General features: G+C 47.8%; 1 protein-coding gene across 1 annotated transcript in view; it reads right to left on the bottom strand.

Annotated features, from left to right (window-relative positions):
* Positions 1-22,112, bottom strand: part of LOC307077427 (ephrin type-B receptor 4a-like) — a 45,403-nt gene extending 23,291 nt beyond the window's left edge. Inside the window, exons 1-4 of the mRNA XM_079738851.1 lie at positions 21,203-22,112; positions 5,781-5,851; positions 4,121-4,402; positions 3,090-3,477 (exon numbers count right to left, since the gene is read on the bottom strand). Coding sequence (XP_079594977.1) covers positions 3,090-3,477; positions 4,121-4,402; positions 5,781-5,851; positions 21,203-21,281 — 820 coding nt within the window. The 5' untranslated portion in view covers positions 21,282-22,112. The remainder of the gene's footprint in view (positions 1-3,089; positions 3,478-4,120; positions 4,403-5,780; positions 5,852-21,202) is intronic.
* Between the last annotated feature and the right edge of the window lie 803 nt (positions 22,113-22,915).

The following is a 22,915-nucleotide window of genomic DNA, read 5'->3' as shown; positions in this document are numbered from 1 at the left end:
CTCTCGAGGACCACTGCCTTCCCAACACTTCTGAGCGTGAAGGGTTAGGGGGTGTTGGGTGTGGGGGCACCGGCAGAGTGAATTCAAGGCCTTTTAAGCCTTTTGAGAGCGCCCCCTCCCCCCTCCCCTTCCCTTCCCCCCTCGCCTCACCACCTCTGCAACCTCTGCATCCCCAGTCACTCCCAGGAGAATCTCAGCACTGCTTTTCATCTCGCTCCTTTGACTCGATACCAGCTGAAGAATGTCTGGCCTGCAATCCCTTTAGCATCAGAATGACACCTGTCTTCTCTCTCTCCCCCCCCCCCTCTCTCTTCTCTTAAGCTAGATGTACTGGTGCGCGGCTTATCTGCAGTACCCCGCTTGCCAAACAGCAAACAAAACCGGCAAACACTTCAGCCCTCACTTTGATGAATGCACTCCAAACGTCTCGTTTCTGGAAATGTGTGGGTTTATCTTCAAGTTTTATAACAAAACGCAGCGGTTTCGAATGCCTCCCCTGTAAAATCGGGCCCAGCAGGACGTTCGGCATTGAGAAAATATAATTTCCCCTACGTTCTACTTTGAAATCAATGTTAAATGCGTCACATTGATCAAACCAGTTTGACGTCCAAACAATCCGTTATTGTATTGATCGTTTCAAAATACAGATTCCGATTCAAAACTCACTGCCGCACTCCGAAATCAAAAGCGTAACACAATTGGCCACGGTGGCGTGTGTTGGGGTCTGGTGTTTCCGTCCTATCGGGTCTGACCACCCCCCTGTCGGCTGGCTGTGGCTGATAAAGCCAATGACAACCCGATGTCCATCACGGTGACGGACGTTGACTGACAGGCAGAACACTCTCGCTGTGGCGACGCCACGCACGCCGTTCCACACAAGAGGTTCTCAGGGGCCCGCGGGGAACCGGCGGCGCACCAGGAGACATCCAGAGCCACGGGGCCTGTTGATTCCTTCCTCTCTTCTCTGCCGGGGGCCGTTTGGCAGACCGATTGCTCTCTAGTCCCGCCTGGGATTGAAAGACTCCGGGAGTGGGGCCGGACCCTGTGATCAAAAGAGGGCCCCCGCAGGCCCCCAGACACCAAGAGCAATATTCCTTTGTAATCGACTCGTCGGCCCCAAAGAGTATTTCAATCTTCTGTGTTCCTTATTTGCTTCTGTTATTTGCTTCTGGTATTGAACGCTTACTTGTTCTATTGACCTGTGCGAATATTTAAATTCATCCTCTTGTAAGCCTGCACAGAAAATAACATTGTGGGCAACGGCAGGGACACGTTTTGGGTTTTGTGGACGTTGTTGATATTCACTCTTCAACCGTTCAAATTGCATGCCTGATGCCTTCGGTCTGAGCAGCTGGGGGAATTTGTACACCTTTTAAATCAAAACGTAATCACTTTCTTATCCTCTTGTTATGATGACTCATGGGAGCAATACCCACCCGCTACACACACACACACACGACACGTTACACACATGACTACACACACTTCCGACCGTCTCAGAGCCATTATATATAGATTGACATGTTCTTCAAAGGACTTGGCTGTCTACATCACGCTTATATAACACTGCTTTCTTGGAAGATCTAACGAAATACTGAGATAAAAGGGGTAACAGACACTGAAATCAACGTAGACATAAAAAAATAAAGAAAAAAATGTGTTATTTATCAATATAACCTAGCGTGTTGTGTTTTTCTACCATTCCGTACTCTTGAATTCTTCCTTCACGGTTCCTTTAAGCTTAAGGTCACTCCAAACTGCACTAGAATGTTCTCCAGCAGCAGAACCACATGTGGAACACGCACACCATATGTGACACCCGTGTCAGGTCCGACCCCCACCACCTCGACAACACACACAATAACTTTCTCCAAGTCGGATTGAGCAGTTGTTGTTTTTTTTCATTTTAATTCTGTCTCTTTTCTAAAAATGAGCGCTAATTAAACTCCCCAATTCCTCAGAGCCTCCTCCCTCGCCGCTCCCTCTCTCACTCCATCTCTCTCTCTCTTTATTTCCCGCTCTGCTTTGATGTTCCCCACGTCATAAACCTGTTTACCGTCTCCACATCGCTGGCCCGCTCTACCTACCCTCTCCCTCTCCTCCCACCTGCCGTTAAGCACGTTGCTTAGAAAAAAAAACAACAACAACAACTCATAAAATCCCCTCAGGATTTGAACCCCAGCTGCCCCTCCCCCCCCCGGCTGGATCTTGACCTCTGACCCTAACCTGATCCCTTTCCGTACCCCTCGGAGGCCCGGGCCGGTCCCTCGCCTCATTAACTTCCTTTGGTTTCGTGTTTCCTCCTGTACTGGAAGGCCCCCCCCCCAAGCCCTCCATTGTTTCTCTGTGGAGTCCCTCGGCTCTGAGTGCCTGGCGGGTGTGGCTGTATTAACATCCAAGTATGTGTGTGTGTGTGTGTGTGTGTGTGTGTGTGTGTGTGTGTGTGTGTGTGTGTGTGTGTGTGTGTGTGTGTGTGTGTGTGTGCGTGTATATGTGTGTGTGTGTGTGTGTGTGTGTGTGTGTGTGTGTGTGTGTGTGTGTGTGTGTGTGTGTGTGTGTGTGTGTGTGTGTGTGTGTGTGTGTGTGTAGTCATGTGTGGCTCCCCACCAAAAATGAACTGGAAAAGAACCAGCTCTCCCGCCTGCGATGGCGGTTTCCCAGGTGGAGACGTTGAATCCCACGGGGTTTATAAAGTTCACCTCTATCAAGATGGATGGGTGATGATGACAACACTACAAGGAGGTCTTAACCCACTGTGATTTGTTTGATCGCGTGTAACGTCTATCTCTCCACGCCATCAAATGTTTTGATGGGACTTTGTAATTGATGGATGTTTGTTTTTTTGTCCCATATTTTATGGCCTTGTCTCCGAGTGTGTAGAAAAGAGTGGATAAATAACATTTATAAATGTATCATCATTAAGAGAGACGGGAGACGATTACATCACTGAGGGCTGCACACAATCTCAATCAATCTATGACCCCCCCGAGACGTTGTGTGTGTGTGTGTGTGTGTGTGGGTGTGTGCATCCCTCTCTCTCTCTCTCCCCCTCCCTCCGTCCGTCCCTATGTCTCTCGCCCCTCACTCACTGTGGCAGACGGTGCTCCCCTCTGCCGCCTCGAACCCGGGCAGGCAGGCGCAGGAGGTGGTGGGCTGCCCCACCCACTGGCCGTCCTCGCCGCAGAAGAGCTTGGGGGGCCGCGGCCGGCCCTGCTGGGCGGCGTCGGCCACACACGCGCCCTGGGCCTCCTGCACCAGGGTGCGCGGCACCGTCTCGGGGAAGGAGGAGAGCGCGCTGACCATGGACGGGCACTTCTTGAAGAAGACGCGCACCGACAGCAGCGCCATGCAGGCCCCCTGCGCCTGGAAGGCCAGGTAGAAGCCCTGCATGGAGAGGGGCCCCAGGCGCAGCGTCTTCACGTTGAACTTCTGCTCCCCGCCCTTCCGCAGCAGGAAGTCGGCGGCCACCGTGTCCACCTAGAGGAGGAAGGACAGCGAGCGCATGGTCAGCCCAGGATCCACCGCCGGAGATTAGGACCACGACGGGAAACAATGGGGGGGTGTGTGTGTGTGTGTGTGTGTGTGTGTGTGTGTGTGTGTGTGTTATGACTAAGTTGTAAGGTTTTAAACAGAGAGGGGGGAAAGTGGGGGCAGTACGGCCGGCTCTAGACTCCAGAGAGACCTGCTCATAACTAAGATAAGAAATAAGATACTTTTCAAAATCCCGGAGGGGGAAACTCTCGGTGATGATGGATGATAATGATGATGCTAAAACTTCTCAGGATATAAATGAAGCGACGACATGCAAAAGCTCAAAACAAAGCGGTTGTAATCCCATCCAAAGAGCTGGGTAAATACAAAATTGTACCTAAGTGTAAGTAAGTAGGCCAACCAAGCACTTTATAAATCACTCGAGGGGAAATGCAGTAGAAGTTACTCTCACCAGTTACTTAAAATAAATAGTAAGATACTCAATTAATTAATATACTCATCTAATATATTAATAGTCATATTCAAATTAATAGTCATATTCTAAGGTCTTGATTAGGTGACAATATAAGAGGGTTCTCTTCCCATCCGGGGCGGGGCCGACCGCGTACCACAATGTGCGACCGCGTACCTTGGTGTAGGGGTTCTCCATCCATGGCGGGTGCGTGTCCGTGGCCTCGTTGGAGTCGGCCTGGTAGTAGTAGAGGTTGAAGGTCTCCTTGCAGCTGCGGTGGTGGGTGGTGTGCGAGGAGCACTCCATCATGGTGAAGGTCAGCTCCACGTAGGCCTGGGACGCGCCCCGCCGCAGGATCAGCCCGCTGCGCAGCCAGTGGCTGGACGCGCTGTCCACCTGGCAGATCTCGTAGGTCCGCACGCTGTTGTTCTCCTCGTCCAGGCCGCTCAGCTCCTCCCACTGGGGGGGGGGGGGGGGGGGGGGTACGGCCGATCACAACATTGAACACGCTGAACGCTGAACGCAGTCCCTTTGTCAAGTCACGAGAGAGCCAATGACGGATGGACCACTGACCAAACCAGAACCGACGCTACATTTACAACCGATGGACCTGTGGCCCATCGCAGAAGAGCAACAGAGAGGCTGACCGTCAATCGCGAACAACTGACGCCAGCGAATAGCCAAACTGAAGCATTCCATTCATCAACAGGCATTATTGATGAGTTTTGGTAATTCACACGATACTATTGATTGCAATTTCATATTTCAGCGAATAAAGAACTCATCAGGGCTGAAGCCTCTGGAGGCGGGAGGAAATGTGACTCCGGTTCATATTTAAACCCGGGTTGTAAAGCGATTCCCAGATGTGTTTTTTTACTGGGAGTACACATTCCCAGTTTCCACAAGAAGAAACGACCACTGGACACACAACGGTCGTATGAGTCGTCTCTTCAAATATCTTTTAACAAACCTGACCGCCGCCCAGAGAGCCTTTAAATAAACAAGCGGAAAAGTGGCATTTATAAGTAATGTGGCCGCTAAAATCACAGGGCTTTAATTTAATAAGAAAACCGTCACTCTTCATTTTCTGCTAAAAGTAGGGACGTGACGGCGCAGCTAGCTACCCCTGAGCAGCGACGGGAGCCTCGTAGCACAGCTCCGCGTCACGCCTCAAACACTGAGGCGTGTTTGAGGCGTGACGCGCTGCTCGCACCCACAACACCCGACAGTTGACGTCGGGTGAAACAGGAAAGTTTGTCGCTGGTCTTTTCCGGTTCTGTTTGACATTTTAGTTAAAGTCACACACTGGGACACCCTGCTGAGAATACCAAATTAGCCCTTTGAGGAGAACGGCTGGCGAAAAAAAAGTGGCATTATTAAATGTCTGCCGGGACGCTTTGGGGGGATTATCAAAGTGTTTTCCGTCGCATAACTCACAACGTAATTGGGGGAGGCGGATGTGGGCTGTGGCAGGTTTAATGTGATGCGTCCTTACTCCCCCACCGGCCGGGTCGTCCCCTCAATGTTAGCCTTCATATGAAACACACTCATACACTTCCAGACCCACACATGCAGGAACACACACATTCCCCAGCCCACATCCAAACATGCAGGAACGCACCCACATGTGCACACTCTCTCACACACACACACACACACACACACACACACACACACACACAACTACAAGTTCACACATGCACATACACACCCACACATTCTCTCTCCCACATACACACACACAACAACCACTACATTGGAGGGGTTAGGGGTCAGGTGCCTTGCTCATCGACCCTAAGTAGCACAGCCAGTATGCACCAGGGATTCGTGCACATACCTCAGGTTTGGTGCGCGGGTAAATGGTCCATCGGAGGTCTGACGTTTCTGCCTTCGTGTTCATCAGAATCTCTGTGAGACACACACACATAGTATCAGGTATACGCATAGTGTGTACAAATACACACACACACACAAAGTATTACGTTTACACATTGTATGTCCATATACACACACACACACACACAGCATTAGGTATACATATGGCCAAGTGTGTACAAATACACACATAGTTTAAGGTATGCATGAAGTGTATACAAATACATTCAGAATCAGATGTACAAATAGTATCCATCCAAATACATTCATAGTTTCAGATTGTCATGAAGAGTCTACAAATACATACGTTTGTAGAATGTACACATAGTATAATAGTTGCACAGTACGGATACACAAATAAGTGATGTGTCAGGTCTGAACCTATTTGTAAATATGTATACAATGACATACATACATCTACGTACAGCCTCAGTCCTACTGTCTTGGGAACAAGAAGGAAAGAAAATCTAACAAGCTAATCAACAATAAATGCCACACTTGCTCACACAAGGACGCGCACATGCATGCGTGTACGCATGCGTGTACGGGCACGTGTGTGCCGGCGTGTCTCTTTTGTTGACACTCATGTACACACACAAACCAACACAGACACACAAACACACATACACACACAAACACATACACACACAAACACAAACACCCACACACTGAGACAACAAAATAAGCGTTTAAGCTCTCGCTCTGACATGAGCCGTGATTGCAACTGAATTGATTTTGTGTGTAATCTTTTAAAGGGCAGGCGGACAGCTCACTATCAGCAGCTGCCGTTCTTCTCATCAGGATTCTGGATGGTTCCATGCACACGGGCGATACATATTTTTGAAACAATGCAAAACGTCACAGGCAAGCTATAAAAAAAAAACAACAGCCCTTGTCTACTGGAGGGCTTGTATCTCGCTCAGGGCAATGCTATCTTGACCTTCTGAACAATCATTAGCTCCGGGCGTCTGAAGCACAAGATCAGTCGCCACGCTGACCGACAGCCATTACTGGAGATTTTCCTGGACGTCGACAAAGTACAGGTCGTGACGAACAGACGGCCTCATGGCAAACGGACTAAAGAGGGAAAACTCTGAGAAAAACAACCTCATGGAGAAACTGTGTCGGCATGCTCGACAAACACTTTATTGCGCCGTTTGGGGTTTACATCAAATGGATTTTTGTTATGGCCTCTCTTCTCCCTTTTAACTCTTTAGGGCTGTACAAACAGCACGCCACCACCGCAAAACCCCGCCTGTGTGTTATGACTGCAGAGGGCAGAAACAGACACGTCTCCCTAGAGTAATACCAAATACAAAACAAAGAAGCAGTGAAGGACAATGGTTGACAGGTAAGGCTTAAGGGAGACTTAACTCGGAACAACGAGGCAATCCTACAATACGTCTATTATTAATTCTGCGTTGGATTCAGGCGACAAAATGCAGATGATAAGACGGTACTTTGTTAACCACAGACGGGCAGTTCTGCTGTGGAGATCATGTTGTAGGACATGTTGGACGGCCCTCCCCTAGATCTCTGGACAGGATGTGTCCCCGAGGAGCCCGACTCGAACCGAGCTACAAGCTGACGTGTTTACAGTTGAGTGAAGGGGTTGCGTTAGCTGAGCACCAGGTCTTCTTCTGTAATGCAGGCCAGAGTCTCCTCTGCAACTCGCCTGTTAGACTTTCTTTAGTTTTTCTTTGCGGAAGACTTTGCTCCGACCCCGGGAAGCAGCTCAAGGGCACGGGGCTGTCACCACAAGGTGGAACCCCTTCAGTTCAGAACCCATTTTTACCCGGGATCCAACCCTTCCCCGGCCTTGACCCCCGCCACCCGCCTCCTCCCCCTCTCAGCCCCCGTATCGGCCTAATTCACCGTTCGTTGTCGCTTGTGATAAATGAACAAGGGCAAAGAGAACCGCAACACACCATCGCCCTCAAAGAGAGCAACACGAGGGGCTTCAAAATAAGAGCCAGGTGCATGGCCAACACACTTCATACCCAGGTTTTTTATATGCCCCCAAAAGCAGAGCTGAGCTGTAATTTACCTGCTCTGTGATTTACCACTGAAGCACATCTTCCATAAGTGAGAGACCTACCTCGCCGGTGATCATTTAAGCCTCTAGTTGGCTCACTTCGTCGCTCTCTTCCTCTCTTCCCACCCTCCACACACCTGCCGTGGCTGCATGAGCTGGTTCTTAGCAGCCCAAGGAAAACTCCCCGCCACCCAAGAATAGTAATCACTGTTTACCATCACTCTATAATTACGCTAAATGAGGCTTGGTGCTCCGCAGAGAGGGTGACTGCATGGGAGGATGGCTGCATGGGAGGGTGACTGCCTGGGAAGGCAAATCCGTGAGAGGGTGACTGCATGAAAGGGTGTCTCCATGAGAGGGTGACTACATGAAAGGGTGTCTCCATGAAAGGGTGACTCCATGAAAGGGTGACTCCATGAGAGGATGACTCCATGAGAGGGTGACTCCATGAGAGGGTGACTACATGAGAGGGTGATTACATGAAAGGGTGACTCCATGAGAGGGTAATGCATGAAAGGGTGTATGCCCGAGATGGTTACACCGCTCAGAGGGTGAATGCATGAGGGGGTGAAATCATGTAAACTGCATGAGAGAGTGACTAGATGATAGTGACTCGATGAAACAGGGAGAGGGAGAAACTATGAGGGAGTGACCACATGAGTATTTCCATCCAACCAGATGCATGCTGGGCCTTTCTCTCCCTGTGCCCCCAGCCTGCCACAGAGCCAGCATTTCCTCTCACATTCATCCACCCACATTCTGCCACCACTGGAAAATAAATGACCCCAGATAAATAGTGACGTAAAGACAATGGCGAAAGGCGTCTTTGGGCCCGATTTGACACCCCAAACCAACACATGCAGGGTGATTACAGCACAATAGTCCTTATCCACCCGGCAGAAGGACTTGTTGTTGGCATGCGAGCCAGGCGGAGGAGCCAGGAGGGAGCGCAGCGCGGATGGAAACTGTAATTGAGTTCAAGCCGAGTGGCCCGGGGCAACGCATTACGCCCAACCACATGCATGTATGATGTGCACGTGACTATGATAAATAAAATAATCTGGGAGTCGGTTCTGGAGGCCGCTTCGCCGGCCAAGTTCTGCTTTTTGGGTTGGAAGCAGATCTGTGGAGCAGGGCTTCTGCGAGTCGTCCCAGCGTAGCACGTTTATCTTCATTACCTCGGGTCACGAGATACCAGAACCCCCGTCTGAGTCACAGACGGGGACCAACGCGCAGGTTTTATTCCTTTTCAACATGGAAAAATGTCTAAGAGGGTGACTGCATAAGAAGAGGAGTGTTTCCATTAGACGATTTTTTCAAATCCGTTAAATTCTCGTTTTCTACGTGGTTCGCAGACACGCTTAAGCTGCTATCGAAAACGATACCCTAGAACTATATATATTTCTCTAATTTAAACACACAGTGGACATACTTATACTTAATATAGTTCATATAATATACATGTTGCACATTTGTAACTTTGTAAACATAAAATAACATTAAAGCCAACGTCTTACATAAAATCCCCAAAATCATCATAAAAACGACACGACAAATGTCGTTGTGACAAACACACATCAAAACTAATCGTCGTGAGTTCTACTTCCAACTGACACCGTACCTCCTCCTCCCCAGAACAAACTGTCCATGATGCCTCCTTATGACCTATTCTCCCAGCGGTTGGTGCAGAACACACTGTCCATGTTGCCTCTGTATGACCTGTTCTCCCAGCGGCCGGTTCTGCCCGTCTCACACCCAGGGCCTCAGCACCTGCTCTATCGAGTCCTGTCTTGGGTCAAACCACTGAGGATGTATTGAATCTCTTTAATCTCTCTTGCTTGTCCGTTCTTCACTCCTATTTTCACCCTAAAGCCAAACCAGGCAGACCCAGCCCCCTGACGAAATGCGCACACACACGCACACACGCACACGCACACACACACACACACACATGCTTAGAGGAAACTGGAAAAAGCCGCGTGGAGAAGAGTGGAAGAAAGACAGACTTTAGGTCTCCTTTGATATTCCCATGGATCTTTAGACTTGGGTTTCAGTCATACTGCAAAGCGGCCCAATAAAGTAAAGTGCACAATATCTCTCAAACATTATACATCTGAACTCAGCCACCACTCCAGGGTCCTGTTTAATACTGCAGTAATAAATCGGCTCTTTTAACCTCCTGTGAGTTGAGAATGTTCCTTTTAGAAACAGTTCCATCTGTACATTAAAAAACTCAGATTATTTTACCAATTTGAACCCCATTTCCCTCTAAAATATCTTCAGCGTCTGCACCGCAACTCAGATGAATTCCTGTGTGTCTCGCATTATGGGCAATTTTCTGGGACAGCTTGGTAAAATATTTGAAGTCTACAAACTGATCAGCACAGCCTGTCCCAACTAAAATCCTACAGGAGTCCATTGAGATGTTACCTAGTCTGTTAGCCCTCACACCATCACAGCTCTTTACTTGCAGGTACAGATTCAGCTTGAAACAGCGAAAAGTTCAGCTTGTTCTTAAGAAGCCTTAATAATAGAAACAGCACCCTATTCCTAACCAGTTTTCTTATCCAAAACAACACCTTTAAAAATTGAAAAATCTGGCTTCGGAGTGGCAAGAAATCATGGCAAAGAAACGTTGCTCTTTTAAGTTACACACATCCCTCTCCCTGTCTTGGCTGCAGATTATGGTTAAATAAATTTGCAATAAATGTGAAAACCCTTAAACTCACAGAGGACAAAATAGTATTTCAATCCTGTCCTTCAAATTGAGGCGGATGGATTCTTGCCTATGCTGCAACAGGGCTTTGATTTCACATCACCGAACCTCAGATCTGACAGATACCGAATAATACTGACCCGATTTGAACAACCCTTTCCAACCGTGTGCTAACGTCTGTCTTTGTGACTTTCCATGTTCTCAATATTCTCTCACTCGATTCCATCTCTCTCTTTATGGACTCTGGGGTGCGATAGAACGAAATTGTATGTCTAGCATCAGCCACAATTAAAAACCATTTTAATTAAAGAAAAAAAAAATCAAGTACCAATTACCCCCTTTTCACCTAGAGAGAAGAGGCTAACAGAGGAGCCTGGGGGCTCAGGAATCTGAGAAATAGGACAAAGAGGTGGAAGACGGATGAGAACAAGGCCGGGGTTTTACCAGGAGGCAGGAAAGGTGACACTTTCCGGCAGAAAAGGCTACAGGGCTGGTAGGCCTTACATCAGAATGCATAATGGGATTTTTTTGGGGCAAGGATTCGAGAGAGTTGTACAACTGTCGAATCCTATATCAATAAATCAGGAAATATACCATAATATCCCACTTCTCGCATGAGAAACTCTGTGGCGGATTCAAACACAGCAATGCATCCCAATAATGACATTGTCCTGATGTCAGTATACATTTAATCAACCGAAATAACATATTACACACACATATTAACTAGCCGTCCAATTCTCCTATGCTTCCAAATGGAGGCGGTCGTTGCGATGGGAGGTCGCGATGTACAAGCACTGATGTTCTCTTTTGAAAATAGCCTCACAAAACACACCTGGTTACCATTAGTTAAGGTCAAAACACTATCACCATAATATTTCTGCTATCGAGTGTCAAGCCGCATCAGCGGTAGGTAGGAATTCACCGCTTCACAGCGCGGCTACATCTCGCTAAAGGCCTGCACGTGTAAACGTTTGTGTTTGTTTACTCCATTTGCCTGTTAGGTTGTAATTTCCAATGACAAACAAAAAGAACAACAAAGCAATCACAGTATCTCCATTCAGACGTTAATGAGTCCCCCGGTTTCCCCCTGTAATCAACCCAACGCAGCGCCACACAGCTAGCTAGCAACACGATCACAAATATATAAACACACAGCCCAATACGCTGCATCGCAAACTAGCTAGCGATACAATAAACAAACTGAGCATAACACGCACAGTTCAAAAAGCCACGTTGCAAGCTAGCAAGCAACCCAATATAAAACCCAAATCAAAACCGATATACAGCGCAAAAAGACCAATAGCAAGCTAGCAAGCAACACAATAATAAATCCAATACATTTTTTAACAGGTCAGTATCCCAATGTCATAGGATAACCAACACAGTGAGACGATAATTTTATTCATCACTGCGGGGAGAATATAATAATTTGAGGAGATGGTCATTGTGGCATTGTGGCGCATCTCTGCTCGCCAGCTTTGAACTCATTTCCGTGGGTCATCCATTGTGTGTGTGGAACGTGAGCCATGAGTGCTCGGAGGCTCCAAACACAATGCACTCCCTGCTGTTTGGTGTCTCTGACACAAAGTTGTGTCTGTGTGGCTGGTAAAAATATAGGCCTGCGCTTCCTGTGGTGCCCTTCTCCTTCTCGTCTCCCGGTGTGTGGGTGTGTGTGTGTTCGTACATGTCAGTGTATGTGTGTGTGTGTATGTGTGTGGGTGGGTGTGTGGGTGTGTGTGTGTGTGTGATTTGCGAATGTGATTACGTGTGAGGATGTACATGCTGGGGGGTTGGGATCTGTGTCTGTGTTTGTTTGGTTGTTACTGTTTGAGTGTTTTTGTGTGATTGTTACTGTGTGGGTGCTTTTGTGTGATTGCTACTGTGTGAGTGTGCGTGTGTGTCCGTGTGTGTGTATGTGTGTGTACGTGAGTCACTGTGTGCAATGCTTGTGTGTATACTGGGGTCGTTGTGTGTGGGGTTCGTCTGGCTTCTCCTGACACACATCATTCATCACAGCCAGCAAAGCGAGAGCAGCCCCCCTCCCCCCACTGTGTCCTCTGATCTGAGACCAGGAGCGGCCCCCACCACCTCTGTGGATACAGGTGAGCCATTAATGGAAGGTGTGACTGGATGGAGTGGAGGGAGGTGAGGAAAGGGGCGGGGGGGGGGGGGGGGGGGGGGAGCAAAGGTGTTGATGTGCTTTTTCTTCTTCTTCTTCTTCTTCTTCTGTAAAGCTTGCATATCAATAGGGTTTTTTTTATGTCCCGGGTGCTTTATGACAGCAGGAAGTCTCTCAGTTAGGGCGGAACGGGAACTGGAGACGTTAGCGGGGTCTGTGAGTTAGCCAAACACGGAGACAGAGTGGAGAACGATGTGCAGCGCTTCACACCTCCACGGTGGCTACCGCTTTATTGTGTTGCGTTTAGCCGGTGCCCGGCCCCCGTCCTGCTGCTTACTTCCTTACATTGAGTCGTTGGGCATCAGACTCTTTCACACAAGTGACAAGTGACTCACTTAAGGGAGGCCAGAACCATCGGAATTGTAAATGTGAGCACAAAGAGGCCGCAAAGTACTGCACCAAACAGTTTGACAGGCCGACTGGAGAGCAGCATAACCCCACTCTTCGGAGTCATAACTTCCCCCGGCTAGAGAGTGGGTGTGATGACCTTGATAGTTTTATTTATCTACCGTAACTTGTTTCCTGGGAAACAAACGACAAGGCAGTCATTCTGAAGAAAAGGATGAGGGGCTACACACACACAAACACTCCTCATGTTGGTGCCCTTGGACGGTTCTGTGCGAAATCGTTCAACACGGTTCAGAATCCCAATCAGTTTTTAAACTTGATATTTTTCGGAGAAGTGCACAATACATAAGGTGCTCTTCCCAAGGTCAGGGGAACGACAACGCCTGGCTCTAAATCTGGCAGCTCCCTCCGATTCATTTTAGGAGAGCAGCAGGTGAGATGGGCGCATTAGTCAAGCGGGGGATAACGAATACATAATTGAATCAAGTCGGTATAAATGGCCTAACCCGCTTGCATCGGAAACTAAGGTTAATGGAGGATGAAGCATCCACTGTTATGCTACATTATATCACTCGCTAGACGTAATGAGTTTTACCCTCGCTTCTTAATACCGGCACACAACAAGCAATGTGCGTCCCGCATTAGGACAGTGGAACGGCCATGTCCCCGTTTTTAATCAACAGAATTACAGAACGCCGCTTGCGTCGACGCCAGGCGACCACGTCCACGAGAGAGGAAATAGATTATCTCCAGAGCCGTGACGAAGAGGTGGGACCGATTGTTGACAGGAAGCAACCCGCGCTGAGAATGTTGTTTGAATCCCAAATTGAAAATGTTCTTTGAAACGCGCTGATGAATACCAATGTGTTATGAAGTGAGTTCAGCCCTCTTAAAAAAATGCTAATGACGGCCGCGGCGTTCTCTTTATCTCTTCAGAAATGAATAATAACACTAATACAAAATAGCAATAAAAAATGCAGGGAAGTTGGAAGGTCTATGGGGGTTACCTTTGTTTTGCAACAAATCGCAACCTTCAAAAAGACATCTGAGTGCGAAGAATAAAGAACAAAATAAACACGAGATGAAAACCTATTCCAGGGGTAAGTCGGGCTTGACATGGCTTTGTCACATTATATGCATCAAATAAAATGGGATTATACAGAAGTATGCATTTGGGAAATTTACAAATATCCCCAATGGTAAATCTTAGCACCAGTTTATTATACATACACAATAAAACGTAATAGCTATTCCCTGACTTCAGAACACACACTTGGAGGGAAGTGTGCAGTACGTTCCCTGCAGTGCGTACTTCTGGGCTACATTAACAAAATCTCTGGTGGGTGAACATCTGTACCACAGCTGTCGGTGTCACGGTGACATATCATAACTAACCTAATCTAATCTAACCCGGACACATTCCAAAATTGTAGGACACAGCCTAGCCAACATATTAGATGCTCTGTTACTTTTTGTTCAGGCGGGCTTTGAAATAGTGATAATTTTTACATATTTCTAAAGCAGAAGAAATATGCTCATTAGGTAAGATAATGGTTTTGCTTTCATTAAAGGGGAGATAATTTTATTTCCATGTCGTGGTTGCTACATCATTCATTTGAGAACATTGGCGTGTTTTTGTAAACACAGGACTTCCAAGATTGAGGCTTGGATAGTCATTTTTTTGGGAGAAACTATTATTTATTAACTTTAGTAAATGATAATACCCCAAGGCTCTGTAGGGATATTAGGGAGAAAAAACTCATTTATAAACCACCATATGCCAAGGTGCGTGAAATATGGAGGTAATTTAATAATTTCCCCCTCACCCCGGCGATTTATGTTAGCTTAATTACCGTCGGGTCACGTCTTTCACGCGGTGAAACCTGACTAGCCTGTACCAACCAAGCGCCATCAGTACGATACAACACCTATTAGCTTCAAAACCGTAGAACAAGAGCAGCATAGAAACTAGGAGCTGGAGCACAGGAAGAACATACGTGGAACCATCATTTATGGAACAAGCCTGCATACATGCATACAGAACAGACCAGGAACATGCGTAGATAATCTGCATTCAACCAATTTTTTCTTACAGTACTCAATTAATTTTTCCTCGCTTTCCCTTCTCTCTATGTCCATGATTTATGCGTGCATCTCGTTATGTGTCTGGCAATTTTTTTCAATTGTGTGCAACAAAAAATATAGATAATAAATGGAAGACTGAATGTGTAATAGCATGCACCTGTGCAACCCCCTTCCCCATATCTGCGGTTACGTCCCCCCACAAGAGATACGGTTATCCTTTACTTAACCCCCATACATCCCCCATGACCAGGGGCACCTCTCCGTTATCCCACCCCGCCCAGAGGGCTCGGAGGCTGGGGTCGGCTCACCTGTGCGGTGAGCCGACCCCAGCCTCCAAGCCCTCTGGGCGGGTAAGGATTTAGAATTCGCTGGGGTGCTGCTGGTGGTGCTGGTGCTGGTGGTGGTGCTGGTGGTGGTGGTGCTGGTGGTGGTGGTGCATGAGGAGGAGGAGGACGACAGCAACACTAAACTATCCACCCGTCCCTTTGCTACTGTGGTTTCTCGCTGTGTTTATCTTGTCTTTCGATTTCTGCGGCGCGACGGACCGACAGCCGACAGGCCCGATTCATCACGCAGCGGATTAGTGTCTTATCTGTGGTGTGCACCTCCAAGGACAGGGTCTGGGGAGAGCACACAAAAGCGTGGAATGTGTGTTTGTGTGTGTGTGTGGTAGACATAGTATGTCAGTGTATCGGTAATCCTAAATCTTTAACATAGGTATGCTAGTGGTGGTTGTAGTCATGTAAGCAGTATTAGCAGTTGGCTCTAAGCATGCTGGGTAGTGAGACGCCTCACCACTTCCTGCTCCATGCGATCCCATTCGTAGTCAACGAAGGTATCTTTGAATAAAAGCAAGGGCTAAATAAATAGCAAGCAGCGTTATTGCAATTAGCATTAATAGCGTAATTGCTTCGCCACCGTCCCTTTGTGCGACACAGCGACGCTAACCCCTGTCGTGGCATGAAAATGTCATTATCCAGATAACTGTGTGTTTTATGTGACGCTTTAATATCAAACACTCAAACTCGTTGACTTTAACTGAAAAGCATCCGACCGACGCGCCGAGTTAAAATAGCACAGAAGCAAGAGTGCGTCTCAACTGCTTCAACAGCCAATTAGAAGCTGTGAGGACCGTCGAGATGAATATGTATTAGATGCCCTCATTCCGCCTTTCTTTTTGGAGAGTCTTGTGTTCTGAAATCCCCCCACACACCAAACCTTCTTACTCTGGGGTAGAATGTTTCATGAGGTGCACAAAAACAGACATTTTAAATGAGCTCGGGAAAGAAGAGAAGGAGAGGTGGGGGGGGGGGGGGGGGCGGGGGGGGGGGGCGGGGGAGACATCGCTTTCTTTACTCAGAAGTTAGCTTTTGTATCAAAGGGCCTTAGCGAGGCAGACGGGACGCAGGATGTATCTGTTGTGGGGAGCAACCATCTGACTAAGCAGCGCGGGGAGGCCTGACAGCTTGGAGCTATCGATGCAGACCGCCGCTAAATAAACCATCTACCAGGTTTGACACTTCTAAAAGGGAAGAGGCGCCAGAGGACTCTCAGCCCGCCGTGTGGTTGGCTCGGTGTCACCGGGACAAATCCCTGGGTCTGAGACGTCCAACACGTGACACGTTGACAGCCACGCCCAGGGGACATGCCCACCGCACGATCCACAATGACACATGCTTATATAAAGATGAATGTGTCGGAGAAGAAGACGCGACTTTACGCTTATTACCAAGCTTGGTGTTAATAATGATAGATCGCTATAATTGATGTGTCCGTAAATGCAGGATGGTGTCTCCGACGTTTGAGCAGCACGTATCTACTCACGAGACAGACGGACGCAACACCCCAAGACGACTCCTGTCACGAGTCTAGCCGCACAGACACCGAAGGACACATGAATCATCGCACATTCGCACAGCAACAACAACACCGACCACGACAACAGGCAGAGAAAGGCCTACAGACAGGAGCTTGGATGATGTGCCGTTCACCTAACACATCACAGCAGGGCCGTCTGCAGTGCCTAGGGTCGGTCCGTAAATGACCCACTTTTGGACCATAACACTTCTCCTTTAAAGCCAGTGTGAACACGTAAGCCCTGTGCACACAGAGAGCTGTAGCAACGGGGCTGGAATGTTAGTCTGGTGTTTTAGATGTCGCCCTGCTGGCATGTTGGATTGAACATGCAACACAGAATGCCAGAAGTAGGGCAGTTAGAAACTAGCAAGGCTCATGGTGGTTATAAATGTTGAGTCATTTCTATGTAAATGTATGCTGGAAATACGTTGTTTATGAATAAATAGATCAAACAACAAGTAAATACTAATGGCGCAACTGAGCACATACACACACACACGCGCACAGACTTCCACACCCACTCACAGTCTATGTAAGTGCATGAATCAGAGCATTTCCTCCAGATTAAAGACTCCCTTTTCATCCTCATCAAACATGACACATCCACACATACATGGGCCTGTGTTTGTCCACTGCACAGAGCAACAGACCCCTGATCCTAAACTGTCTCCTCTCCAATGAACCACAACGCCCTTTTCCATTATTCATTACGAGGTTCAAGATCCTTTTGAACGCAGCAATACGTATTTCATGCACTCCCGTATTATTGTTTATGTCCTCTGACGGCGGCTCATATTAAAACCCTGCAACAACCACAGCGCTTCGAAGCTATCATTAAAGTCCAACCAGCAGGAAAGCCTGCCAATTGAACTTCGAACCGAACCACATATCAGCGGTGGTTTCCTACGACTACAGACACACACACACACATACCCCACACACACAGAAAATACATAACCCACATCTCCCACCATGTGCAAACATTACATCCGCATAAAAACATATTCTTTCTGCATGTCTCTCTCTCCCCCTCCATTCCTCTCACTCTTCATCTCCACCTCCCTGCCTTTCCCTCCCTTTCCTTGTCTTCCTCTGTCCTTACTTTGACTGTCGAGTTCATCGACTTATGTTCATCTTACTATCTGCCTTTCCTTACACACACACACACAAACACACACACACACACACACACAGTACCCAGAGTGCAGTTTTCAGAGGCTCATGGCTGCTATGCGGTGGCCTCATTCCCTCTCCACTGCAGCCTGTCCCCATTGTGTCCCTCTACCGTCCCTTCACACACACACACACACACACACACACACAAACACCTCCCCTCCTTATTTGGGACTGTGTGTTTGTGTGTCTATGTGTAGTAGAGGATACACAAAGTCCCCAGAAAGAAGAGGAATAGTGTGTGTGTGTGTGTGTGTGTGTGTGCATGCGTGTGTGTGTGCATGTGTCTCTGCATGTATGTTTGTGCAGGAAATTGGGAAGGAGAGCATGCTACAATCCTGGCTGGGAAGCTCGGTTCTGTCTCTGACACGGATGTAAGTGCTGGAGGTGTGTTGTCTTATTAGCTTAAACCATCTTAGCCCTGGAGAACCACAGGCCACAGGCAACTCCCTCCACAAGAGAGAGAGATAGAGACATTGGGAGAGAGAGCTGTATTACATCCCTGCAAAACCGCATGCAACCCTTCCACGACAGAGAGAAATACAGTCAGAACGAGAGAGAGAGAGAGAGAACTATTGTGTCCCTGTGAAACCGCAAGCCACACGCAAACGTTCCATGAGAGAGAGAGCAAGAGGGAAAGTTAAGGGTAGGAGAGAGAGAGGGAAAAGAGAACGATTCTGCCCCTGCAAAACCACAAGCATTTCAATGACAGAGAAAGAGATAGATGGATGGATGGATAGATAGATAGAGGGAGAGGGTGAGAAAAAAAGTTTAAAAAAAAAAAGACAGGGAAAAAAATCTAAGACATAGAACGAGGCTATGAAACAGGGTTAGAAAGAGAGTCGATGAAAGCGATAGCAGTGGGGAGGGAGAGAGACAGAAAGGGAGCTAGGAAGAGAGACAGAGGGAGGGGGGGAGGGAGGGAGAGTGATAGAAAGCACTTGTTCCCTCAGATGCCTGTTTAACTTTCGAGCAAGCTAATCAGGGATTGAGAAGCAGGGGATGAAGGGGTGAGGGATTTCAGCGAGAGAGAGAGGGGGGGGGGAGAGGGTTGCTTTAAATGCAAATCCCTTTCTTATAAATATCGGTTCCGTTTAAAGGGATTTCTGGGCACCGATCCACACTTTCACGGCAGGGGAGCCAGTGAGCTGGGGCGAGACAGCACCGCAGAACCCAAACATCAAGGAGAGAGGGGTGAGGAGAGAGGAGGGATAAAAAGGCTACATGTGTGAAAGAGCGGCTCCGGGGCCCAAATGAGGCATCCTGGATCCACACTATGAAACACATTGTCTCCTGCATTCACAAAGTGGCTCAGGTTTAAAGATAGAGAGAGCTTAGCAGAGCCAGGGGGAGGGAGAGAGAGCGAAGAGAGCGAGAGATACAGAAGAGAGAGAGAAAGACAGTGAGCTTCAGAAGAGGGCCACCGAGAGACAGATAGAGGGAGACTTACAAAGGGGAGAGCGAGAGTTTTAGCAGAATATCCAAGTCTTTCCACGGTGTTAATCGAAACACACACACACACACACACACACACACACACACCAGTATTTCCACAACAGGTTATACAGTTGGCACTATTCATACCGGATTATTTAATAAGCAATGATTTGGGTGTGTTTGTGGGTAGGAGGGAGGAGTGTAAGGATTAATTGGATTAATGCTATTCTACGACCAACCGTGAGCACCATGCATGGGCATCGGGCACTTTGAGCCAATAATAGGCGACCGTGATGTCTAGGCGACCAAAAAAAACGACATTACAATAGAATGACGTCGTTTTATCCGCTACACTACAACCTATAGACAAACATCCGCCCAGCATAGTTTACAGAGTAGTTGAATAGTTCTGGAGGGGAAATTCCAAAAGGAGCTTTAACTGCACAACAACATGACCATCAACCAAAATAAACACCATATTTAATCCATCACACGTTGCTCAGGCTAACAGATTACAATTTCAAAAGAAGAGCTGGAGCGCCGCTTGGGCTTTACCCAATTAAAAAGATAATAAACATCTGGCTCAGCGTTTGAATTCTTGTTTATTAAAAAGTGGTCTTTTGAGTGATCGAGTTTGACACGTCGGCGTTGAGCAACTCGTTTTCGCCAAGAGGATTACCTGTGGCTTACTACTGCATGTCAATAATTAAACCCACAGTATCAACACCCTAGCATTATCCCCCCAAACCCCAGCATTCCTCCACTGGCTACAGCTTTCACAGCATTATTTCACTTCGCTGTTGAGTTTATGCCAGAGTCGCCTACATAAACCCATCATCATAAAAAGACATCTGACAGGGTTTCAGTTGTCACGACCACATTGTTGGATCCTTAGAGATTCGATTTGGCCATTCTTGGTACTCATCTCTTTTGACAAACTGATTCATATATAAAAAGAAAAATGCTGATCATCATTGTTTTTCGGATGAAACCATTATATATTCAAACACTCAATAAATGTCACCACCATCTCTGGAAAACTAGCACTAGCCTCGGATACAACGCCATCATTCTGCGTGCGCAGCGCTTTTAAAACTGATTTAGGAACTTAATTAGCTTTGAAGACACGCAAGCCACGCGCCTCTTGGGCCTTTTAAACATCAACCGATGCTGCACTACTGCATGTAACAGTGCGAGCCTCTTGTGTGTGTGCCCGAGTCAACAATAAAACCAAATAGTACTCCTTTTTAGTGCAGGAGACCACGTGATCACGTGTGGCTGCCAACATCTTTGACTCGAACACTTTTATACCAAGGACAAAAATAAAAGTCTGCACAATGGGAATGCAAATAGGCCGTCTGGTCTGGTAATTGCAGCAAAGAGTGTGTGTTTTTAAACACTGAGTCAGAAATAAGGGTAAATCAACCCAATTACGACAGAAAATTAGCTAGTTTAGGACATCATATATATATATATATATATATATATATATACACACACACACACACATGCATACATACATACATCATATATATGGTAACTAAAACTCACCTTCTTCTCCAAAAATGAGCAGAACGCATTCAAGCAGGACCAATCCCAGCAGCGCCAGTTTCTTGGTGGTCGGATCCATACCGTCAGGGAGATGCTACCAGACCGACAGAAGACCTACTATCTGGGTTGACCTGGAGAGAGAGCTGCTCGGGAAGGGCAGTGCACCCACTGACCAGGCTCTTGTCACCATCTATAGTTCAAATCCTTCTTGTAGTGGTCAAATCAGGAGGGTCAGTAAACCAAGTCCTTGTGGTTATTACTGTGACTTGTAGAAGTATAAACTAATCAATGTTAGGGGAGCACAGTCATAACTTTTTTCTTTTGGGTTAAAACCAAGCAAATCCCCGTTGAGGACGAGTTCACTGGTGATCCACCTGTGGGCGTCTGTGGGGTAAATCTTCAACGCTGGGTTCAATACTGAGCTATGAAATCCTTTGGTAGCCACTGAGCCGCATCATCCCGTTAGGTCCGAGTGGTGTGGAGTCCCAACTCTCTGGGTTCTGCTCTTTAACGCTCTTTGTTGGCGTGTTTCAGGCGACTTCCCTACAATCCCCTCTGCTCGATCAAAAAAAATGGGTCCAACCGCAAACGAGGACGCTACGATTTAACAGCCCATGGCATGAGAAGTTCCTGAATAACGTTAATATAATCGTTATCCCCGGATTACTCGCTTGCTCAATTCAAGTTTTCTTGACGTGAGTCGCTATGACAGCCTCCATGTATGGGGGTGCTGCTTTTAGTCCAAAAAAAAGAGGTTGTCTACGATTCAAGAGAATCCACTCTTCAGCGGTCTCTTCAGCAGTCAATCCGTCAACCTTCCAATAGATCACTCAACAGAAGGTCATCAAAACTTGCACCGTTTCTAATCGGTCTGGCGGATTGGCAGCTGCGTTGAGTTTCCACCGTGGACATCTCCTGCTCTGAGCCACCCGAGTCGACGAATGGCACGAGCAACCTCCGCTGGCCGCCTACGCTCCTCCCCACTCTGGCTGCTATTGCTAGTAGTGCTCTCCACTCTCACTTTAGAGGGGGTGAACAGTCCCCCCACCCACCCTCTCCCTAGCCTAGCACCCCTCGCCGACAACGGCGCAAACTGCTGCACAGTGTGGCCCTTCGCACCCCCCCCCCCACCTCCCTCCACAGTGACACCCGCCGCTAGGTGGCAGCAGCACCGTGGTTTGAGCTGGAAAGAGGCTCCGTCTACCACCCAGGGTATTGTGTTTGGGCCTTTGGAGCCTGGGCCTGGCTCCAACGTATACATTTTCTGCTCTGCTTATTTCCACGTCTTCCATGCCAGATATATTAGGCGTTAATTTATGGAGACACATTACAGCTCTCGCATATTTCAGAGTTGTATTATCCTGCTATGATGCCGGACCAATAGGGAGTTCTGTGGTGGTCACCCTCACAGTCGGTGTGTTCTAATAAATTTCAGTTTGTCTTATGAATTTCCAGTAATATGTACAAGGACAGGACATTGGGCGTCGTGCCAGTGGGAGAAGAGCTGATTTAAGAGCTGGCACTCTGCGGCCAGAGTATGCGGGGAACATGATGCACGACCACACACTAGTTAAACCACTGGTGCTAACACTGCTCGCTGGTAAACTCCACGGGGAGGGAGTGCTTTGTTGTCAGCCTATTCACCTGTAGCAGCAGCCCTGTGCCAATCTAGCACATCCATCCATATCAGCCACAGAAACAGCCCTGCAGGTC

This window comes from Pollachius pollachius (assembly GCF_949987615.1).
Source record: "Pollachius pollachius genome assembly, chromosome: 6".
Classification (NCBI taxonomy): Eukaryota; Metazoa; Chordata; class Actinopteri; order Gadiformes; family Gadidae; genus Pollachius; species Pollachius pollachius.
This window is presented reverse-complemented; position numbering and strand designations above follow the sequence as displayed.